The sequence below is a fragment of the Ovis canadensis genome, chromosome 20, assembly GCF_042477335.2.
Source record: "Ovis canadensis isolate MfBH-ARS-UI-01 breed Bighorn chromosome 20, ARS-UI_OviCan_v2, whole genome shotgun sequence".
Lineage (NCBI taxonomy): Eukaryota > Metazoa > Chordata > Mammalia > Artiodactyla > Bovidae > Ovis > Ovis canadensis.
Genome location: NC_091264.1, coordinates 17,802,256 through 17,820,513, shown reverse-complemented (window position 1 = coordinate 17,820,513; position 18,258 = coordinate 17,802,256). Strand labels below are relative to the sequence as shown.

At 41.0% G+C, this 18,258-nt stretch overlaps 1 protein-coding gene across 5 annotated transcripts in view; it reads left to right on the top strand.

The window, feature by feature from the left end:
• PRIM2 (DNA primase subunit 2) overlaps positions 1-18,258 on the top strand; it is a 304,068-nt gene that overhangs the window by 279,615 nt on the left and 6,195 nt on the right. For all 5 annotated transcript variants that reach the window (XM_069564045.1, XM_069564046.1, XM_069564043.1 and 2 more), the window contains one exon: positions 16,451-16,519. In XM_069564045.1, the coding sequence (XP_069420146.1) occupies positions 16,451-16,519 (69 nt within the window). The remainder of the gene's footprint in view (positions 1-16,450; positions 16,520-18,258) is intronic.

The window sequence follows — 18,258 nt, the reverse complement described above, 5'->3', positions numbered from 1 at the left end:
ATCTTAATCTTAAGACCCTTGTTAAAATTTCATTAGATGTAATTATATGGCTTTATTTCAATACTCTGTAGAATCAAGGTTCCCAAAGATTCTATAGTGTTGGTCAGTATGTTTGTCTTTTTGCCATATGACACTTTTTTTGATTACTAAAATTGTAGTAGATTTTGAAATCAAGAGGTTTGAATTTTCCAACTTCATCTTTTTCAATATTGTTTTGACTGTTTGGAGTCCATTGCAATTCCATGTGAATTCAAGGACTGCCTTTTTCATTTCTGCAGAAAAGGCCATTAGAACTTTCATAGGGATTGCACTGAATCTGTAGTTTGCTTTGGGTAGTATTGATATCCTCTCAATATTATGTTTTTATCTGTGGACAAGAGATTTTTTGTTTTTTCTGTTTGTTTAGGTCTTTAATTTCTTTCAGCAGTGTTGTGCAGTTTTCAGCATACGTGTCTCTCATCTCCTGGTCTTAGTTATTTTATTCTTTTGCATGCTGTTGTAAATGGAACTTTTACTTTGTGTCCTTTTCTGATAGTTGATTGCTAGTGTTAGAACTACAAGTGGTTTCTACAAAGAAGTGTTCTTATATCCAGCAATTTTGCTTAGTTTATTTATTAGCTCTAATAGCTGTTTTAATGGATTTTTTAGGATTTTTCTGTATATGAGATCATGTCATCTGTGGATATATATTATAGTTTTGCCTTTTTCATCTGCATTTGAATGCCTTTTCTTTCTTGCCTATTTGGTCTGACTCGGACTTCATTGTGTTTTTGAATAGCAGTGGTGAAAGCAGTCAGCCTTGTCTTGCTTATTCTTGAGCTCAGGGCTAAGACTTCCGTCTTTCACCGTGAATATGATACTGGCCATAGGTTTTTCATAAATGTCCTTCATTATGTTAAGGAAGTTCCTTTAAATTCTGTGTGTGTGTTTAAACATGAAAGTGTGTTGGATATTTTCAGAAGCCTTTTCAGCATCTGAAGTGACGGTGTGGTTTTTGTCTGTGGTTTATACATTGATCAGTTTTCATGCGTGAGCCACCCTGGCATCAGGGGGATAAATCCTGCTTGGACATGGTTTATAATACTTGTAATGTGCTGCTAGATTTGGTTTGCTAGATATTTTGTATCTTGAATTCATAAGGTTTATTGGTCTATAGTTTTCTTAATGATATATTTCTTTGGCTTTGTTGTCAGGGTGATAGCTGGCCTCTTGAGTTGAGTTGGAAAGTGTTGACTCCTTTGTGAAGAAGGACTTGAGAAGCATTGGGCTTTCCTGGTGGCTTAGACAGTAAAGAATTTACCTGAGATGCATAAGACCTGGATTCAGTCCCTGGGTTGGGAAGATCCCTGGAGAAGGAAATGGCAGCTGGCGGGCTACAGTCCATGGGGTCGCAGAACGTCGGACACGACTGAGCAGCTTTCATTCACTCACTTGCGAAGCGTTCAGTTTAGTTCAGTCACTCAGTCGTGTCCGACTCTTTGCGACCCCATGAATCGCAGCACGCCAGGCCTCCCTGTCCATCACCAGCTCCCAGAGTTCACTCAGACTCGTGTCCATCGAGTCGGTGATACCATCCTTTGGTACTCTTTAAATGTTTGATAGACATCTAGTCTTGGGCTTTCTTTGTTGGGAGCTTTTTAAATACTCAGTCTTGTTGACTATTATCGGTTTGTTCAGATTTTCTGTCTTCTTAGGTCAGGTTCGGTAATTTGTGTGTTTCTAGCAATTTGTCCATTTTATCGAGGCTACCTAATTTATTGGTATGAAGTTGTTTGTAGTATTCCCTTATGATCTCTTTCAATTTGGTGAGGTCATTAGTAATGTCCCTTTCATTGCTAATTTTAGTCTTGGTGTCTTGTCTCATTTTTTTTTTTTTTCCTTATTCAGTCTTTGTGAAATTTTGTTGATCCTTTCAAAGTAACAAGTTGTTTTTTAATTTTCTGTATTGTATTTCTCTTCTCTATTTAACTCTAATTTTTATTTCCTTTTTGTTGGTTTTGGGTTTAGTTTGCTCTTTTTCTGGTATTAAAGTTAGGTTATTGATTTGAGCTTTTTCTTTTTTATTGTAGTGTGTTCAGCTGGAGATTTCCCCATGAGCATTGCTTTCTCTACATTCTGTATAAGGCTTGGATGTTGTATTTTTGTTTTCATGTGTTTCAAAGTATTTTCCAATTACCCTTATGATTTTCTTCTTTCCTTGACCCATTGGTTATGAATGTGTTTAATTTTTACATATTTTTGATTTTCCAGTTTTCTTTGTGTAATTGATTTTATCCCACTTTGATCACAGAAGATGTTTTCTATAATTTCAGTATTTTTAAAATTATTAAGTCTTGTTTGGCCACCTAACAGATGGTCTATCCTGGGGAATGGTCCCTGTGCACTTGAGAAGAATGTGTATTTCTTTTTGGTGGTTGACCAAAAGACGGAAATGGCAACCCACTCCAGTACTCTTGCCTAGAAAACTCCATAGATGGAGGAGCCTGGTGGGCTATAGTCCATGGGGTCACAAAGAGTTGGACATGACTGAGCGACTTCACCCCCAAGACGGCTGATGTCAAGTCTTTGTCAGATGAGTCCAATGCCTGTGCTTCCAGGGGACCAGTTTGTATTCATTTCTCCTGTGAATGGACCCTACCTACTTGTTTCTTTCCAAACTTTATAAGAATTTCTAGAAAACTGGGCATTTTAAATATTCCGGGTTGCTAACTCGGAAAGCCTGGCTGTCTGTGTGTGCTTGCTCTGGGCTCTTCAGCTGCAGTCACCAGCTGCACGCAGTGACGGTTCAGCCCTTGAAGTGTGGATGGTCCACACTGAGATGTGCTGAGGGTAGTGGTGACTTCAGGGACCAGCTCTGCTGGGAAAAGAAAAGACCGTGACTTGTGTCACTTGCTGATTTTTGTTGTGTAAATACTCCTACTGGACTGATGTCACATTATCAACATGATGTCACAAACCCTTACTTGGGAGGAGATGTGCACAGCTCCCACACACAAGCCAGTGTTGTCCACTCCAGCACACTGCCTGCCGTAAGGGGAAAATGCATGCCAGGTTGCAAAGAATTAATATGAAAAGCAAGTATAAAATATCTTAGTAATTATATTTTTATATTGATTACATATTGAAATGACCATAAACAGTACTTATTTAAATAAGATGTATTATTTAAATTAATTTCATGTTTCTTTTTACCTTTTTGCTTATAATTTTAGAAAATTTAAAATTGCAGATGTTACTCATTGTGTTCCTACTGCTGAGTATTTCTCTAAATGGTTAGTTGAGACTGTTAAGTATTACAGTGATTTGGTCCTATTTCTGTATTCATATTTTAATATTTGCTTCTAACATACAGTTGTGCTTAACCTATTAGAGCCAATATTTACTTTTACATGTTGACCTGCTGCTACTGCTGCTGCTGCTAAGTCGCTTCAGTCGTGTCCGACTCTGTGCGACCCCATAGACGGCAGCCCACCTGGCTCCCCCGTCTCTGGGATCCTCCAGGCAAGAACACTGGAGTGGGTTGCCATTTCCTTCTCCAGTGCACAAAAGTGAAAAGTGAAAGGGAAGTCGCCCCGTTGTGTCCGACTCTGTGCGACCCCATGGACTGCAGCCTACCAGGCTCCTCCATCCATGGGATTTTCCAGGCAAGAGTATTGGAGTGACATGTTGACCTATAAATGAGTAAAAATAAGGCTACTCATTTTTCAAGTTTTGATGAATGATTCATCATTAACAAGTAAATTTCTGTACTAGTATAGTCCATGGGGTTGCAAAGAGTCAGACACGACTGAACGACTTTCACTTTCCTTTCTGTACTAGTGTTGTTTAAACTGTCTTTTTATTTTTCACTTTTTTTTTTTTAAGAGAAGGAGAAGATGTGATTTAAGAATTTTACTCAACATAACCATTAATGATTATTTTAAAGGCAAATCTAATTGGTGCTTCTGGGGAAATTAATAATGATATTAAAATCTTGAAATATGTAAAAATATATGTTCTTTATAGTTTTTGAAAGGTTGATTAACCTCTCTTTCTCACAGTCTAAAAATTCTCAAGAAGTTAGTGACCATATTAAATCTAAAACTGTTAAATGCCTTTTAATGAAGAAATCTTTCAAAATAGTTTAAAAGACTTAAAAGTAACACTTTGTCAGATTTTATGGCAAATATAAATCTCAATGACTCCTTCTTCGGTGTTCATATGCTGCTGCTGCTAAGTTGCTTCAGTCGTGTCCAACTGTGCGACCCCGTAGACGGCAGCCCACCAGGCTTCCCCATCCCTGGGATTCTCTAAGCAAGAACACTGGAGTGGGTTGCCATTTCCTTCTCCAATGCATGAAAGTAAAAAGTAAAAGTGAAGTCACTCAGTTGTGTCTGACTCTTCGCGACCCCATGGACTGCAGCCTACCAGGCTCCTCCGTCCATGGGATTTTCCAGGCAAGAGTACTGGAGTGGGGTGCCATTGCCTTCTCCTTCGGTGTTCATATAAATCTGACCTAAAACTCCTGTGATCTCCTTAGGTCAGGAGCACTTATCAGTGGAATGTGGTATGCATCTGTTCATTGCTTTATGAATGGCAACTGCTCTCAAGAACAGCTTCCCTGTCTGTTCAATCTCCATGAGCATCTCTTCTGATTTATAAGAATTGCTGCACTTAGTTTTGCTTTTCTTAGTGATGTAGTTAAAAATGTGTACATTGTTCTTGATAAATCTTAGAACAGCATTAAGAAAAGATAGGAAGTTGAACTTTAGAATTGGTGTCAGGAGGATATGGTTCCATTTTTGGCTTTATCATAAAAACCTCTGAACATCTAACTTAATATTTGTGTATATCTTTCCTTTTCATTAGGCTGAAGAAGAATGGTCATTTGAAGATTATTTGATATTGTTCAAGGTGATTCAAAGAAAAATCACTTTGAAAGTCAAATAACATATGCCATTTGTTAATCAAGGCTACTAAAGTTTGCTTTCAGTAAAACAGAACTAAAATGGAAAACATAGTCTTTATTAAAAACACATTCAATTCTGTTTACAGTTATGTATCTTTCTGTCATTATTATTTATTCATGTGGAATTTCTGGTATCTGTGGAGGAATTTCATTCAGTCACGTATGGTCACTGTCTCTTATGATACTTATAATAAAATCCACCTGCCTTCCTGTGGACAAAACACTGTTCTCCCAACTTAGTTCTGTTTCATGATCCATTTTATAGACTATTCTCCCAGAGGATTCCTCCTGCGCTGCCCCCCCCTCCTTTTCTTGGAAAAGCAACCTTAAACTGTACAGAAATTAGGTAATTTTTTTTTCATAAGAAGTGTTTCAGATTCTTAGTCTGCTTGCTGTTTAGCCATTTTAGACTTCCTGGTAGTGCTGACCATCAATATGCAATGTAGTTCTTATCAGACGAAGTTTCTGTTTCTAAATGTATACGTGCATGTATGTGTACGTATGTGTGTGTGTGTGTGTGTGTGTGTGTGTATGTGTAAAATATGTATGCACACACTCAGTTGTGTCCGACACTTTGAGACCCCAAGATCTGCAGCCTGCCAGGCTCCTCTGTCCATAGAATTTTCCAGGCAAGGATGCTAGAGCAGGTTGCCATTTCCTTCTCCAAGCTGTCTTCCTGACCCAGGGACCAAATTTTTGCCTCTTGCATCTCCTGTACTGGCAGGCAGATTCTGTACCAGCTGGGCCATTGGGGAAGCCCATATTATATATATATATATAATATATATATTATTATATATAATATATATATATATAAAGTATATTTATTTATTTATTTTTCTCTTAATCCTCCAGTCCTTGGAAGAACTTTATTTAAATGACAGATGTTTCGTTTCTCCTAATTTGGTTTGTTTTCAGTAGAGTATCTGATACATCTCTTTCTATAAAATCTTTGAAAAGATTGTCAGGGATAAATCCTTTTCATCATTTCCATAAAGATCACGTAGGACATAGTGATTCTGAAGTGGCTTGCTTTTATGCTAGGCAAAAAACAAACAAACAAACCAGGATACCCACAAGGCAGGTGTAACTAGTGAGTAAAGTGTGGGATTGCAATTTGGCCACTCTCCTCTGCCCCTCTCCGCAGACTTGACAGGAGTCTTGCTGCCCTCCCCTCCTGCCCTCTCCTCAGTCTTCTCTTTCTCTCCCTCCCCGATTCCATGTTCACTTAGTTGTTTACGTTTCCCTAAAGCTTAAATCCTTTAACCCAAATGTTAGACATATCTTTAATAATTCAAAACCTTCATTCAAATACAGTAAAAGACAGTGGGACATTTTCTTTTTGGGGGGGGACATTTTCAATATTTGTGTTTTCATATTGTGGATGAAAGTATAATAAGGATATGATGTAATATGATTATTAAACTGCATGATACATCTTTCAGAAAGCCTCTTATATTTAGAATTTAGCTGACTTGCAGGACATTTCAGGATTTATGAGGGATGCCAGGGTACAGTTCTCTAGCTGGAGAAGGCCACCGTTTTGGATCAGATTCTACCAGGCATTACAAGGGCCTAAATTGCTGTAAGCATTCTCTTTTTAACATGTTTGCATCTATATGGGAAGAGCAGATTTAGAGAGCTGGCAATTAAGTAAAATAACCAGAACAGTGTCTGATATGGATGGAGCAGGAGTGTAAGATGCTCTTATTGTCCCTGTTACTCCTCACCTTGAGCCCATCCCTGTCCCTGCAAAGGCAAGCAAGCAGGCAGAACAGCTTGCACTGCGTCCAAGTCTGGTTCACTGTGGTGGGGTCTGCGTGCAGGATGTTCGCTGGGGTTGTTCTCAGAGTCAGAACTGATAGGGAGGGAGCAGAAGGGGAGTGGTCTCTCCCCTCTGAGGGGGATGGCCCTGTGACTGGTCCCTGATGGTGCATGACCTTCACGTGCTGCGTCGACGGTCAGAGTCGGGCTGCTCTCAGCTCTCCCCTGCTGCTGGGACAGCACGGCCTTCAGTCTCAGTGGCCTCTAAGCCTGAAGACCTGTGTTCCCATCCTGAGAGGACGGCACAGCCTCAGTCATCTGCCTCCAGAGAAAGCTAGTGGGACACCAGATGTTCAAGCCAGAAGTTGGGGGTGACATCCACGGCTGGTCCCAGGGCTCTCAAGGATGTCCCCTGCTCTCGTTATGTCTCCCCATTGTCCATAGTCCGTGTCCCCCCAGAAGTCCTTCATCTTGAGGTCAGATCATCTTTCTAGTGTGTTTGAGAGTCTGCCCATCCCCAGGAGCCCTGCCTGGAGCCTCTGTGCCTCCCTTGCATGTTGTCCTGTGTCTGGGTTGCTCTGATACTTTATACTTTATCTTCGTCTCTGTGGTTCATTGTTACCACCTGGTTCCATCCTCTGCAAACGCTCATATTGAGCCGCCCCCACCTTGTAGCATCCTCTGTGCTCCTGTCAGGTCAGTGCCTGTTCTGGACTGCTTGTTCCCTTGTTTGTCCTTCCCTCCAAACTGACCCTGTGGCCTTACTCTCCCCAAGGGCATAAGTGGTATCTTTCATCTCTATAAACCCGACGCTGGACTCCCTTCCAGGGGCTGAGTGAATGTAGACCACATGGGTGGAGACAGTGACTGACTTGGTTCACAGTCTGAAAGCTTGTCTGAGAGGTGTGGGCTGAGGCTGCTGTGTGCACAGACCAGGATAACTATACACAGCAATGGCAGATTTCTGCATTTGGATTTCAGTTAATTTGATGGCGCGTTGTCACTCTCTTCTCCAGAGTGTCCTCAGATATGACTGGAGAAACCTGTCAAGCCCTTTTAAAGCCTGTGGAAGAACTGAATTAAGTTAGCAATTTTTTTCTGTGATGCTATACCAGAAAATAAAGAGAGAATTGGAAATCAAGTGTCTAATTGCAGAGGTTCTGGTGAAAGTACTCTAAGACAGATTCAAACAGAAGGAAGTTTCTTTGGGGAGGAAAGACATTTATTTTATGGCTCAATAAACATTTTCTGAGCACCATCCATGTTGCTTAGTTTTCCATATGTTCAAATCTGGAAACAGAAAGATGATTAAGAAACTGTGTTAGAGCTTGTAGTCTGGTGGCATTAAAGGGCATAATTAACTATAATGAAGTTTGAGAAGTTCTTTTAAAAATTATCCTAAATGCTAGTTGAAGAGCCAGAGGGAGAAGACCTGCTGAGGAGGGAGGGGGTAATACCAAGGAGTGCTTCCCGCAGGAAGTGACGTTTGCATTGGGTGAGGAGGTAGGGGTAGGAGTCCCCTGCAGGGAGGTCAGGCTGGTCAGGCCTTAGGGGCAGCGTCCATTCAGCATCAGGAAGATTGGTTGTGTCTGCATTCCAGTCACCTTCCAGATCCTGGGAATATAGCAGTGAGCTGGTAACATGGCCTCTACCTTCTCGGAGGAGACGCTCCAGTGGAGACAGGCGGTAGAGGAGTCCAGTGTGGTGAGACAAGGCTCGGCTGGGGGGCGGTGAGCATGGTGTGTTCTGGGAGGTCCTGTGAGAGCTGTGAACATAGGTTCTAGGAACAGACTAGTTGAGAAGTGCTAGCCTGGTAAGCCTTGCCCTGAAGAAACTAGGAAATTCTGGACTAGACCAAATCAAACAACGCATCAGACCAAAAACACCCTCTGAGAAATCACTGGAATTTTGTGAGCTGAAATTGCAAAGCACATCCCATGGGAGAAGCTGGGCTGGAGGTGAGGCCCCAGGATGGGTGGGGAGGAGGGCCCCGGGGAGGCTGTGTCCTGACGGTCACTGTCATGCAGGAACCAGCAATGCCAGGGTCAGGCCTGGACTGCAGGGAAGCTTCTCTGGGGTTGGATCATCAGCAGTCTTGAGTAAGGATGGAGGAACCAAGAAGTTTTGCCATAAAAAGGGGATGACGAGGGCCTGAACAATGGGGAGGAAAAGATGGGTCTTCAGGACCTTTGGAGGTAGAAATAATTCAATTGGCTATTATAGGCAATGAAGAGTGAGTTAGAAGAATTCATGGCATGTGGTGTTTTAAACACATTGCAGCACATTTTCAGGAGTGGGAAGCTTGCCCCTGACTTGGTGAAGGTCATGGCAGGGTCATCGTATGTCTGGGAGAAACAGGAGCCAGATAAATGAGCTCTGAAGTGTTCCGGACTCTGCATCATGACTGTTTCTCTCACCTTCAAAATAAAGTTAGAAAGGGAGCAGGAAAATATCAGCAAATATCTCCTTGAAAGTTTGACTTTTTAAGAAAGAAACACGCTTGTTATCATTTTTAAATAAAACAGAACGTGACCTTGAGTTAGAGATAGTTGAGTTGCGTGTCTCTCCACACCCACCCCCACCCCCCGCCCCCTTGCAGCCCAGGACGGGCAGGTCGCTGCATCCCGCCACCAGAGAAGCCACTGGAACTTGTGGCAGGTCCCAAAGTGAAGGTGTAGAGGAAGTGTCAGGGAGCTGAAGTTATAAAATGTCATTGGAATTCCTCCTTCACGTATGTGTATGTGTGTGTGCAAGTGTAAATACAGCATTCCTTTCTAGTACTTCGTGTCACATGTCTGTCAGTGGGTTGTGGAGGAACACAAGCCAGATGAGAAAACTGCCACCTTACTTCTCTCTGTCCTTCTCTGCAAGGTTACCTTGGTTATCAGCCATTTTATTGGCATTCAAGACCAAACAGTAATTTGCCTTGATGATAAAATAGTTGATGAAGTGTAATTGATAATGTTACCAAACTTAGTAAGTACAAACATGATGAATGTCTTATAAAAATGGCAAACTGCATTGTTTAAAAAAAAAAAAAGGAAAAATCATCTATTATTCTTCTTGATGGACTTCAGTCAGCAGTCAGTAGTTTAAGATACATAGAGAAAAAAGGTAAAGAACATAAGTTAACCAAAATATAGTAGTAATGTTGCAGGAAGGCGAGCCCCTTCCAGGGCCCGAAACTGGGCTCTTGTCTAACACTCAGAAATGAATTGTCTGAGGAGACACATGTGCTGACAAAGCAAGAGATTTTATTGGGAAAGGGCACCTGGGTGGAGAGCAGTGGGGTAAGGAAACCCAGGAGAACTGCTCTGCCGTGTTGCTCGCAATGTTGGGTTTTATGGTGATGGGATTAGTTTCCGGGTGGTCTTTGACCAATCATTCTAATTCAGAGTGTTTCCTGGTGGTGCACGCATTGCTCAGCCAAGATGGATGTTAGTGAGAGGGATTCTGGGAAGTGGACGGACACGCAATGTCTCGTTTAGACCTTTCCTGAACTCTTCCCAATGGTGGTGGCTTATTAGTTCCCTATCCCTTATCAGGATCTCCTGTCATGAAACAGCTCATGCAGATGGTTACTATGGTACCTGGCCAGGGTGGGCGGTTTCGATCAGTGTGCTTCCCCTAACAGTAAGATATTGCTTTTCCTTTTAATTTTTCTTAACCTTCTGACTACTGATGAAGTAGACTAGGATGATTGTTGTGCTTTACGTTTTGTACTCTAGCCTGGAAATATTGACATTAAAAACCAAACTCAAATTGCCATTTGAGCAATATTCTTAGACCTTCATTGGAATTTTTCTTTAAATAATAAGCTTTTGTTTTCAAATAAGCCTTTATTTAATACGATTCTTCAGATTATTTGTATTTTTCTAAAGCAGAATTAAGAAACTTCTAGCGTAGGCATCAGAATTGGCACTTGATTTGGTTTCCTTCTTAAAGGACTGTTTGGTACTGATGCTGGTTCATAAGGAAGCTGTGGTGCGTTGTCTCTTCCCGAAGGACCGGGCAGTGGGGAGACTCGTGACCCTGCTGGGTGAGCGCGGTTGCGGGCAGGCCATGCAGAACAGCTGTGGGCTCTGTCCCGTGAACCCATTGCTTGGGCCTTTCACACTCTTCTCCCACCTGCCTCCCTCACCTTCCTGTTTCTGTTTTCTTGTCTCCTTACGTCCCCTCCTTCCTCCGGTAGAGCTTCTCACCCTGTGAGTGTGTGTCTCTCTCTGGTTCTTTCAGACTCCCACTCTGGCCAGCCCTGCCTCTGAGCCCGGCCTTGGCGCGCGGGCCCTTCAGGAGCTCAACGAGACAGACACTGTCCAGAAAGCGCTGCTGCCTGACCACATCCTCATTCTGGCTTTTCTACAAAAATGCTTTTTCTTTAAAAAATTTTAATATCATATTGAAAGGTTGTTGTTGAATCACACAAAGATGCTGGGATTCTTGGCCTCTGGAGGAGACGAATTCAATCCGGGGCCAGAGACGAGGCTTGATCGCTTAGAGGTTTTGTATAATAAGGTTTTATTAAAGTATAAAGGAGATAGAGAAAGCTTTTGACATAGGCATCAGAAGGGGGCAGAAAGAGTACCCACCTGCTAGTCTTCAGCTGGATGTTATATAGTCCCTGGCAGTCTGTTAATAAAAGAAAGGAATGTCTTAAAACTCTGAATGGCACCCAGGCCCCTCACCCATAAGATGCATTTTGGGATAATCTTGGCACCAAATGGTTCATTCTGGGCCATGAAATGATTAACTTGAATCTTGAAGAAGGGCAGATCACCATACAAATAGTTTCATTTACATAGATTAGGGGAACAATATCTGAGTATAACATACTGGTTTGTCAAGTAGGTTCTGAACCAAGAGGCGGAACCGACTTGAAGACAGAGTTTGGGGTAAATGCATAGTACATTAGCATAGCTTAAGATAAACGTTTCCATAAGAGAAATGCATTGGTTATCTCTAGGTTTGAGAATAGTTAACTGTAGATGGTAACTGCAGCCATGAAATTAAAAGACGCTTACTCCTTGGAAGAAAAGTTATGACCAACCTAGATAGCATATTCAAAAGCAGAGACATTACTTTGCCGACTAAGGTCCGTCTAGTCAAGGCTATGGTTTTTCCTGTGGTCATGTATGGATGTGAGAGTTGGACTGTGAGGAAGGCTGAGCGCCGAAGAATTGATGCTTTTGAACTGTGGTGTTGGAGAAGACTCTTGAGAGTCCCTTGGACTGCAAGGAGATCCAGCCAGTCCATTCTGAAGGAGATCAGCCCTGGGATTTCTTTGGAAGGAATGATGCTAAAGCTGAAGCTCTAGTACTTTGGCCACCTCATGCAAAGAGTTGACTCATTGGAAAAGACTCTGCTGCTGGGAGGGGTTGGGGGCAGGAGGAGAAGGGGAAGACAGAGGATGAGATGGCTGGATGGCATCACCGACTCGATGGACATGAATCTGAGTGAACTCCGGGAGTTGGTGATGGACAGGGAGGCCTGGCGTGCTGCAGTTCATGGGGTCACAAAGAGTTGGACACGACTGAGCGACTGAACTGAACTTCAGGTGAAACCAGGTGTCATTATGGCAACAGAGTATTTTAAGAGAAACCTCCTTTTAAATTTGTATAGAGAAGGAGAAAATAGCGCTAGTTTGTTTCCTCCTGCCACTTGAGAGAGATAAAAATGTCTGACACTTGCAGACCCCTGGCCTTCCTGCCTGTTACCCTCTCAATATGCAACACATGATAACACAAAAAATATGTAAGCAAGCATATTATGAACTAACTTGCTGTGTACCTGTCTCACCCACCAAGCATATTTTTAAAAAACATGGTTAGGTATGTTCAACATTGACACTATAAAATATTACCATATCCAGTATTTCTTCTTTCTTGAGAAAATATAAAAGAAAATTTCAGCTTCAAGGAAAAGCTCAGCACTTCTGGTTGAAGTTAACATCTCTTCGAGCTCATGGTAGCCTGTATAAGTCAGGCATATCTGTCCACAGCCCAGGGGCATGGACTCTTCTGTTAAAACTTAGCACTTTAGAAAAGGTCACTTGAATTACGACTACATGAAACATAACTCTGAATGAGACCAGCTCTTCCTAAGACCCTGAATTTCAGGAATGAAGTATATAAAACCATATAGTGCTGCGGTGGAGCGTTTTCACGTGGAGCAGCTGTCCTTCCCCCCACCCCGCCCATGACGGTCAGCACCTACTGTAGACCACCCCCTCCCCCCGGCTGTCCCCTGGACTCCCACTGTGAGCTCACCCTCTCTACCTGCCCCTGGCACAGCAGGCAGGCTGTCCTGGGAAAATGTGTATGTTTGTGTCACACCTGTGCTCAGAGCAATGCTCCCATTCCTGCGGGAGAACCAGACTTCACTCAGTGCCCAGTCCAGTTCACTAGAGTCCTCCCGGAGCTTGCTTAAACTCATGTCCATCAAGTCGGTGATGCCATCCAACCATCTCATCCTCTGTTGTCCCTTTCTCCTGCCTTCAGTCTTTCCCCATCAGTGCCAGGACCCTTGCATTTCTTTTCATGTATCTCTTTAATGTAGATCATAATGGGAAACTAAAGTATATGTTTTTATTTGTTTGTTTTTTTATTTGAATAGTAATGATCCAGCCTGACCTTTACTGTGCTGTGTCAAGTCCATTCTCTGTATCTGCATCTCTATTCCTGCCCTGCAGCTAGGTTCATCAGTGCCATTTTTCTGGATTCCACATGTATGTGTTAATACACAATATTTGTTTTTCTTTTTCTGACTTACTTGAAGGAGAGGGTGGGATGAATTGAGAGAGTAGCATTGACATATATACACTATTGTATGTAAAATAGTTAAGTGGAAATTTGCTGTATCGTGCAGGAAGCTCAGAGGGTGTTCCATGATGACCTAGAGGGGTGGGATTGGAGGTTCAAGAAGTAGGGGATATATGTATACATGGAACTGATAACAGAGAGCTGATTCATGATTCATGAATGATTCATGTGTATGGCAGAAACCAGCACATTATTATAAACCGATTATCCTCCAACTAAAATTTTTTAAAAATCAAATAAAAAATAAATTGCCAAAAAATAGAATAGTAATGTTTCACATTTTCTATCTTTATGTAAAACACGTAAGTTTTTTAAGGAAAAACTGTCTCAATGAAAATAAGATCATTCAGCTATAAGATTTTTCAATTTTTAATTCTTTCCACAGTTAAATGGCCTTGAGTAGACATGCACCCTTAGGGCTTCCCAGGGTGCTAGTGGTAAAGAACCCACCTGCTAATGCAGATTCAATCCCTGGGCTGGGAAGATCCCCTGGAGCAGGAAATGGCAACCTGCTCCAGTATTTCTTGCCTGGGAAATTCTGTGGACAGAGGAGCTTGGCAGACTACAGTTCACGGGACCCACAAACAGCCAGACATAACTGAGCACAGACAGACTCCCCTATTCTGGGAAGGTCTATTTCTTCATAATCCCTACCAGTAACCCCCAGTCACCTCAGGGCACCTTTCTCTCAGCTTTCCCTGCTGGCTCACTGACCATCTCCCAGGCTGGTCACTTGTTACCTGTCTTCTTTCCTCACTCTTCTTCTTGGGACACAGTTCATCCAATGAAAAACACTATCGCCTCTTCCCCTATTGCACCTTTACAGATGGGCAGAAACCTCATCCACTCAAATGTGCTGCTGCACAGTCAGTGAAGTTGTTTAAGGACAGATGGGCAAATGATTTATTTATAAATTTGCAATAAAACTTTCAATAAAAATTCTTCATAGGAAGATGAAATAAAAGAGGAAAAGTAAATGGTTTTCATTAAGGAGGGGCCTAGTCTCTGGAGTGGAGTAGGAATTGGGGTAGAAAGAGGATTGTTGTATGATTTTTTTTTTTAATCTAAATTCAATTTTTTAATGGAACCTAAAATTTCAAGATACATCATCTTTCCTTGCATTCTATGGTTTCTATGTCAATTTCTCATAATAACTTTTTATATGTGTACCTTACCCAACTATGTAATTTTACTATTATGTTTCTTACATATTATAAAAGTATTGTTTTATAGTATGTTTCCCAAACATATAGATTAGATTGTTATATATAATGTTACGTATTTATTTTGCAAGATATTTAAATATATCATATATACATATATGTATTAGATATAAACAAGAAACATATATACATAGAATAGGATGTTAGATTCATTGTTTTGTTTTTACATAAAGGGGATTTATTCCATACCACACAGTTGAGGTTTTTATCTGTTTCTGTGAATTTATTTTCTCCCAGGTAATTTATGGCATCATTTAAACTTAAGTTTATATTTAAAGTCCTTGCTTCTCCAAGATTATAATTCGCAGACATTCACACTTTGGTATCACTGATGTTTGCCAGTTCTCAACTGCAAGTTCATCTCAGCACAGTTGACTTATGTATGTGTAAAAACATTGGCGAATATGAGCTCAGAATGTTTGAATTACTTTAAAAACTTTGTGACTTTCTTCATTTTAAAGATTTACAGTCATTCATTTTGAATTGATGTGTTTTTCATTTTGCTCTAATAATTCAAGAAAAGTGGACAGGTCACATGGGTAGACAGGCAGGATCCTGGGGGCTGTGATTGGTTGGCATTTACATAGTTCTTTCATGTAGGATTTAGTAAAAGGTGACCTGAAATTTAGAAATGTAACCTGTAAGACAGTCAGAGAAAACATTATTTTAAGTGCACTCTTGTCAGTAGAATGTGCTGCTTGTTCTGTGCTGTAGTTTTTTTGTATCTGTCAAAAGATGTAAGCGATATTCAGTAAGGAGACAGCAAGAATTTGAGACTTCACTTACATTTCTTTTTCTGATAAGAAGTTCATGCTTTTGAAAATGGATAGAAATTAACATTTCTCCAGAATTATTTTTTTCCTTCATTCGAGGCTATTTCTTACTTCCAGCATTGTACTGTTTTATGAACAGGCCACATATATATTTTATTTGTCAGGAGAAGTGATGAAAATTTACAAATTTCAGCTGGCATTGCACTCTGCTGATAAGGATGGGAGTTTACATGGCTCTGAAGAAGTTACATGAAGTGGAATTGGGAAGCAAATTGTATTTACACAATATGGGATGATGTTCCTAATAGGTGTTCAGAATAGACTGTTTACTCTCACGTTTTGCTGAGCTTTACTAGAAATAACTTCATTTCAAAAAGGACAAATCGGATTGAAGGCAAAAACATTCCCTCTCTATAGATACTCATCCAGAGGGTTTACATTTGATTTTCCTGATGGGCATACAGTTGTATTTTATACTATTTTTGTACAAAGTGGTAATGTGGAAAATAAAAATCTAAATAGTATATTTGATTGCTTCATGCACCAACCATTTAAGTTACTAGATTTTTATTTACAATTTTGGAAGATGTGTTGCAATATGATATTCTGATAACTGTCAAAATCATAATGCTGGGATTTCTTTTCATCTTGTTGTCAAGGTAAAGTTATTGAAATTCACAGTCAGTAAGTCAAAAAGATCGCTTCTTATCTCTTATCATCAGTGGTTTAATGCCGACCTAAACAGCTACTGTATAATGTCAAAATTATCACAGTGCCCAGGCTGCAGGGTACAACGTGCCACATGATTTAATGCATTTCCTGTCTGGAATGAAGATTATGAAAAGGTCAGCAAGCAGGAGCTACAGTGGTTTAGAAGAAAATTAATTTCTAATTTTTCTTTCTCTTTTTTCCCTTCATTTTTAGATTTTGGATTTAGTAAAAGGGACACATTACCAGGTAGCCTGTCAGAAGTTCTTTGAGATGACACATAATGTAAGTAAAATTTTAAACTTTATAACCTTATCCTTTGTCTTCTGTTACTCAGTGTTTCATTTAGGAGTTTTTGCTGCAGCAGTAGAAACCACTCCAGCTGTTTTCAGGGAAAAGAGATTTATTATACAACATGAGGTTGCTTATAAAGTTTATAGTAGGAGCAGGGAACTAAGTTTGGATGCTGCAGAACCAGTAATAGTGTAACTAAGAAAAACTACATTCTGAGAAAATCTTACTTTACTATGGCTACCATCCACCACTCCACTTCTATGGATGAGACCAAGGGTTGGCAGATTTTCTGTAAAGGGCCTGGTCATGACAGGTCCACGTGCCCTTTGTCACAGCTGCTCCTCTCTGCTGTTGTCATGCAGAAGCAGCCTAGGCACTGTGGGAAGGAGCAGGCTTGTGTCTGTCCCCGGAGAACTTTATTTATAGGAGCCCACAGTGGGCTGGACTGGACCCTTAGGCCTTAGGTACCCAATCCTGAGTAGGTCTGGAATGCTGGCCGCTGTTGTCCAGAAGAACCAAAGGCTTTTGCCATCTTCCTTGTAGAAAATTGAATGCTTTTACTTGTGGCTGCTCCCTCATGTTACTTTAGTCTGTTTCTTAGTCTCATGTTTATCTGCATGGCAGACCCTAGGTTATGCAGTGGACCCCCAAGCTGCAAGGGAGTCAGGGAAATGTGTTTGGTTGTTTTCTTGCCAGACTCCTGTACAAAAGGCCTGCTAGTAGGTTCTGAGAGGTGTAATGCTTAGGTCACAAACTCAGAGGTCTGCAGGGATTAGGTAGATAACCTAGAAAAGTGAAATTGCCTGGGATGAACACCACTGAATTAGTCACACTGCTAGAGATGTGAACATTGACAAGTTTTGCGACTGTGTGCAGGCTGACAACGTGTCTGCAGGTCAACTTAGCTCACAGACCCCTGTTTGCAGTCACTGGTCCTGATCATGGCTTTCTAACATGGGACAGAAAGCCAAGAATGGACCTGGGCCATGTACCCTTGAAACATTTTTTCTCTAAGTACATACGGCACATTTTTGGAGCCTAGTGTTTATCAGGTTTCAGAAGGATCCATGATCCTGCCAAAAAAGATGCTACATGTATGGAATTCATCATCAGCTAACACTGTACTTTGAGTTTTTTTTTTTTTTTTAGTTTTTTATTTTTTACATTTTAAATTCTTTAATTCTTACATGCATTCCCAAACATGAACCCCCCTCCCACCACCCACCCCAAAACATCTTTCTGGGTCATCCCCATGCACCAGCCCCAAGCATGCTGCATCCTGCGTCAGACATAGACTGGCGATTCAATTCACATGATAGTATACATGTTAGAATGTCATACTTTGAGTTTTATAATCAGTTTTATGTTTTCTGGTTTTCATGAAATCATTTTTCTTTTGTGGTTATGTAATTGCAGAATTTCTTACATTAAATTTTATAGGACAAATATATCTTATAACATCACTGATAATAATGAAAACAATAATAGTATTGAATAATATCAGCCAACACCTACAAAACCCTTCACGTGTGCCAGGCCCAGCACTTAATGCTCTGGACACATTGGTCCTTTGGTTCACACTGCAGACTAGAGTAAGCCCGATCTGCATCCCCATCATGTCAGAGCTTAGAGAGTCTGAGGGCTTAAGGCCCTAAGGGGTGAAGCTTGGATTTGAACAGGCTGTCAAAGCCCTCACCAGGAGCTCTTGAAGCAATCCTGACTGCTGTTCT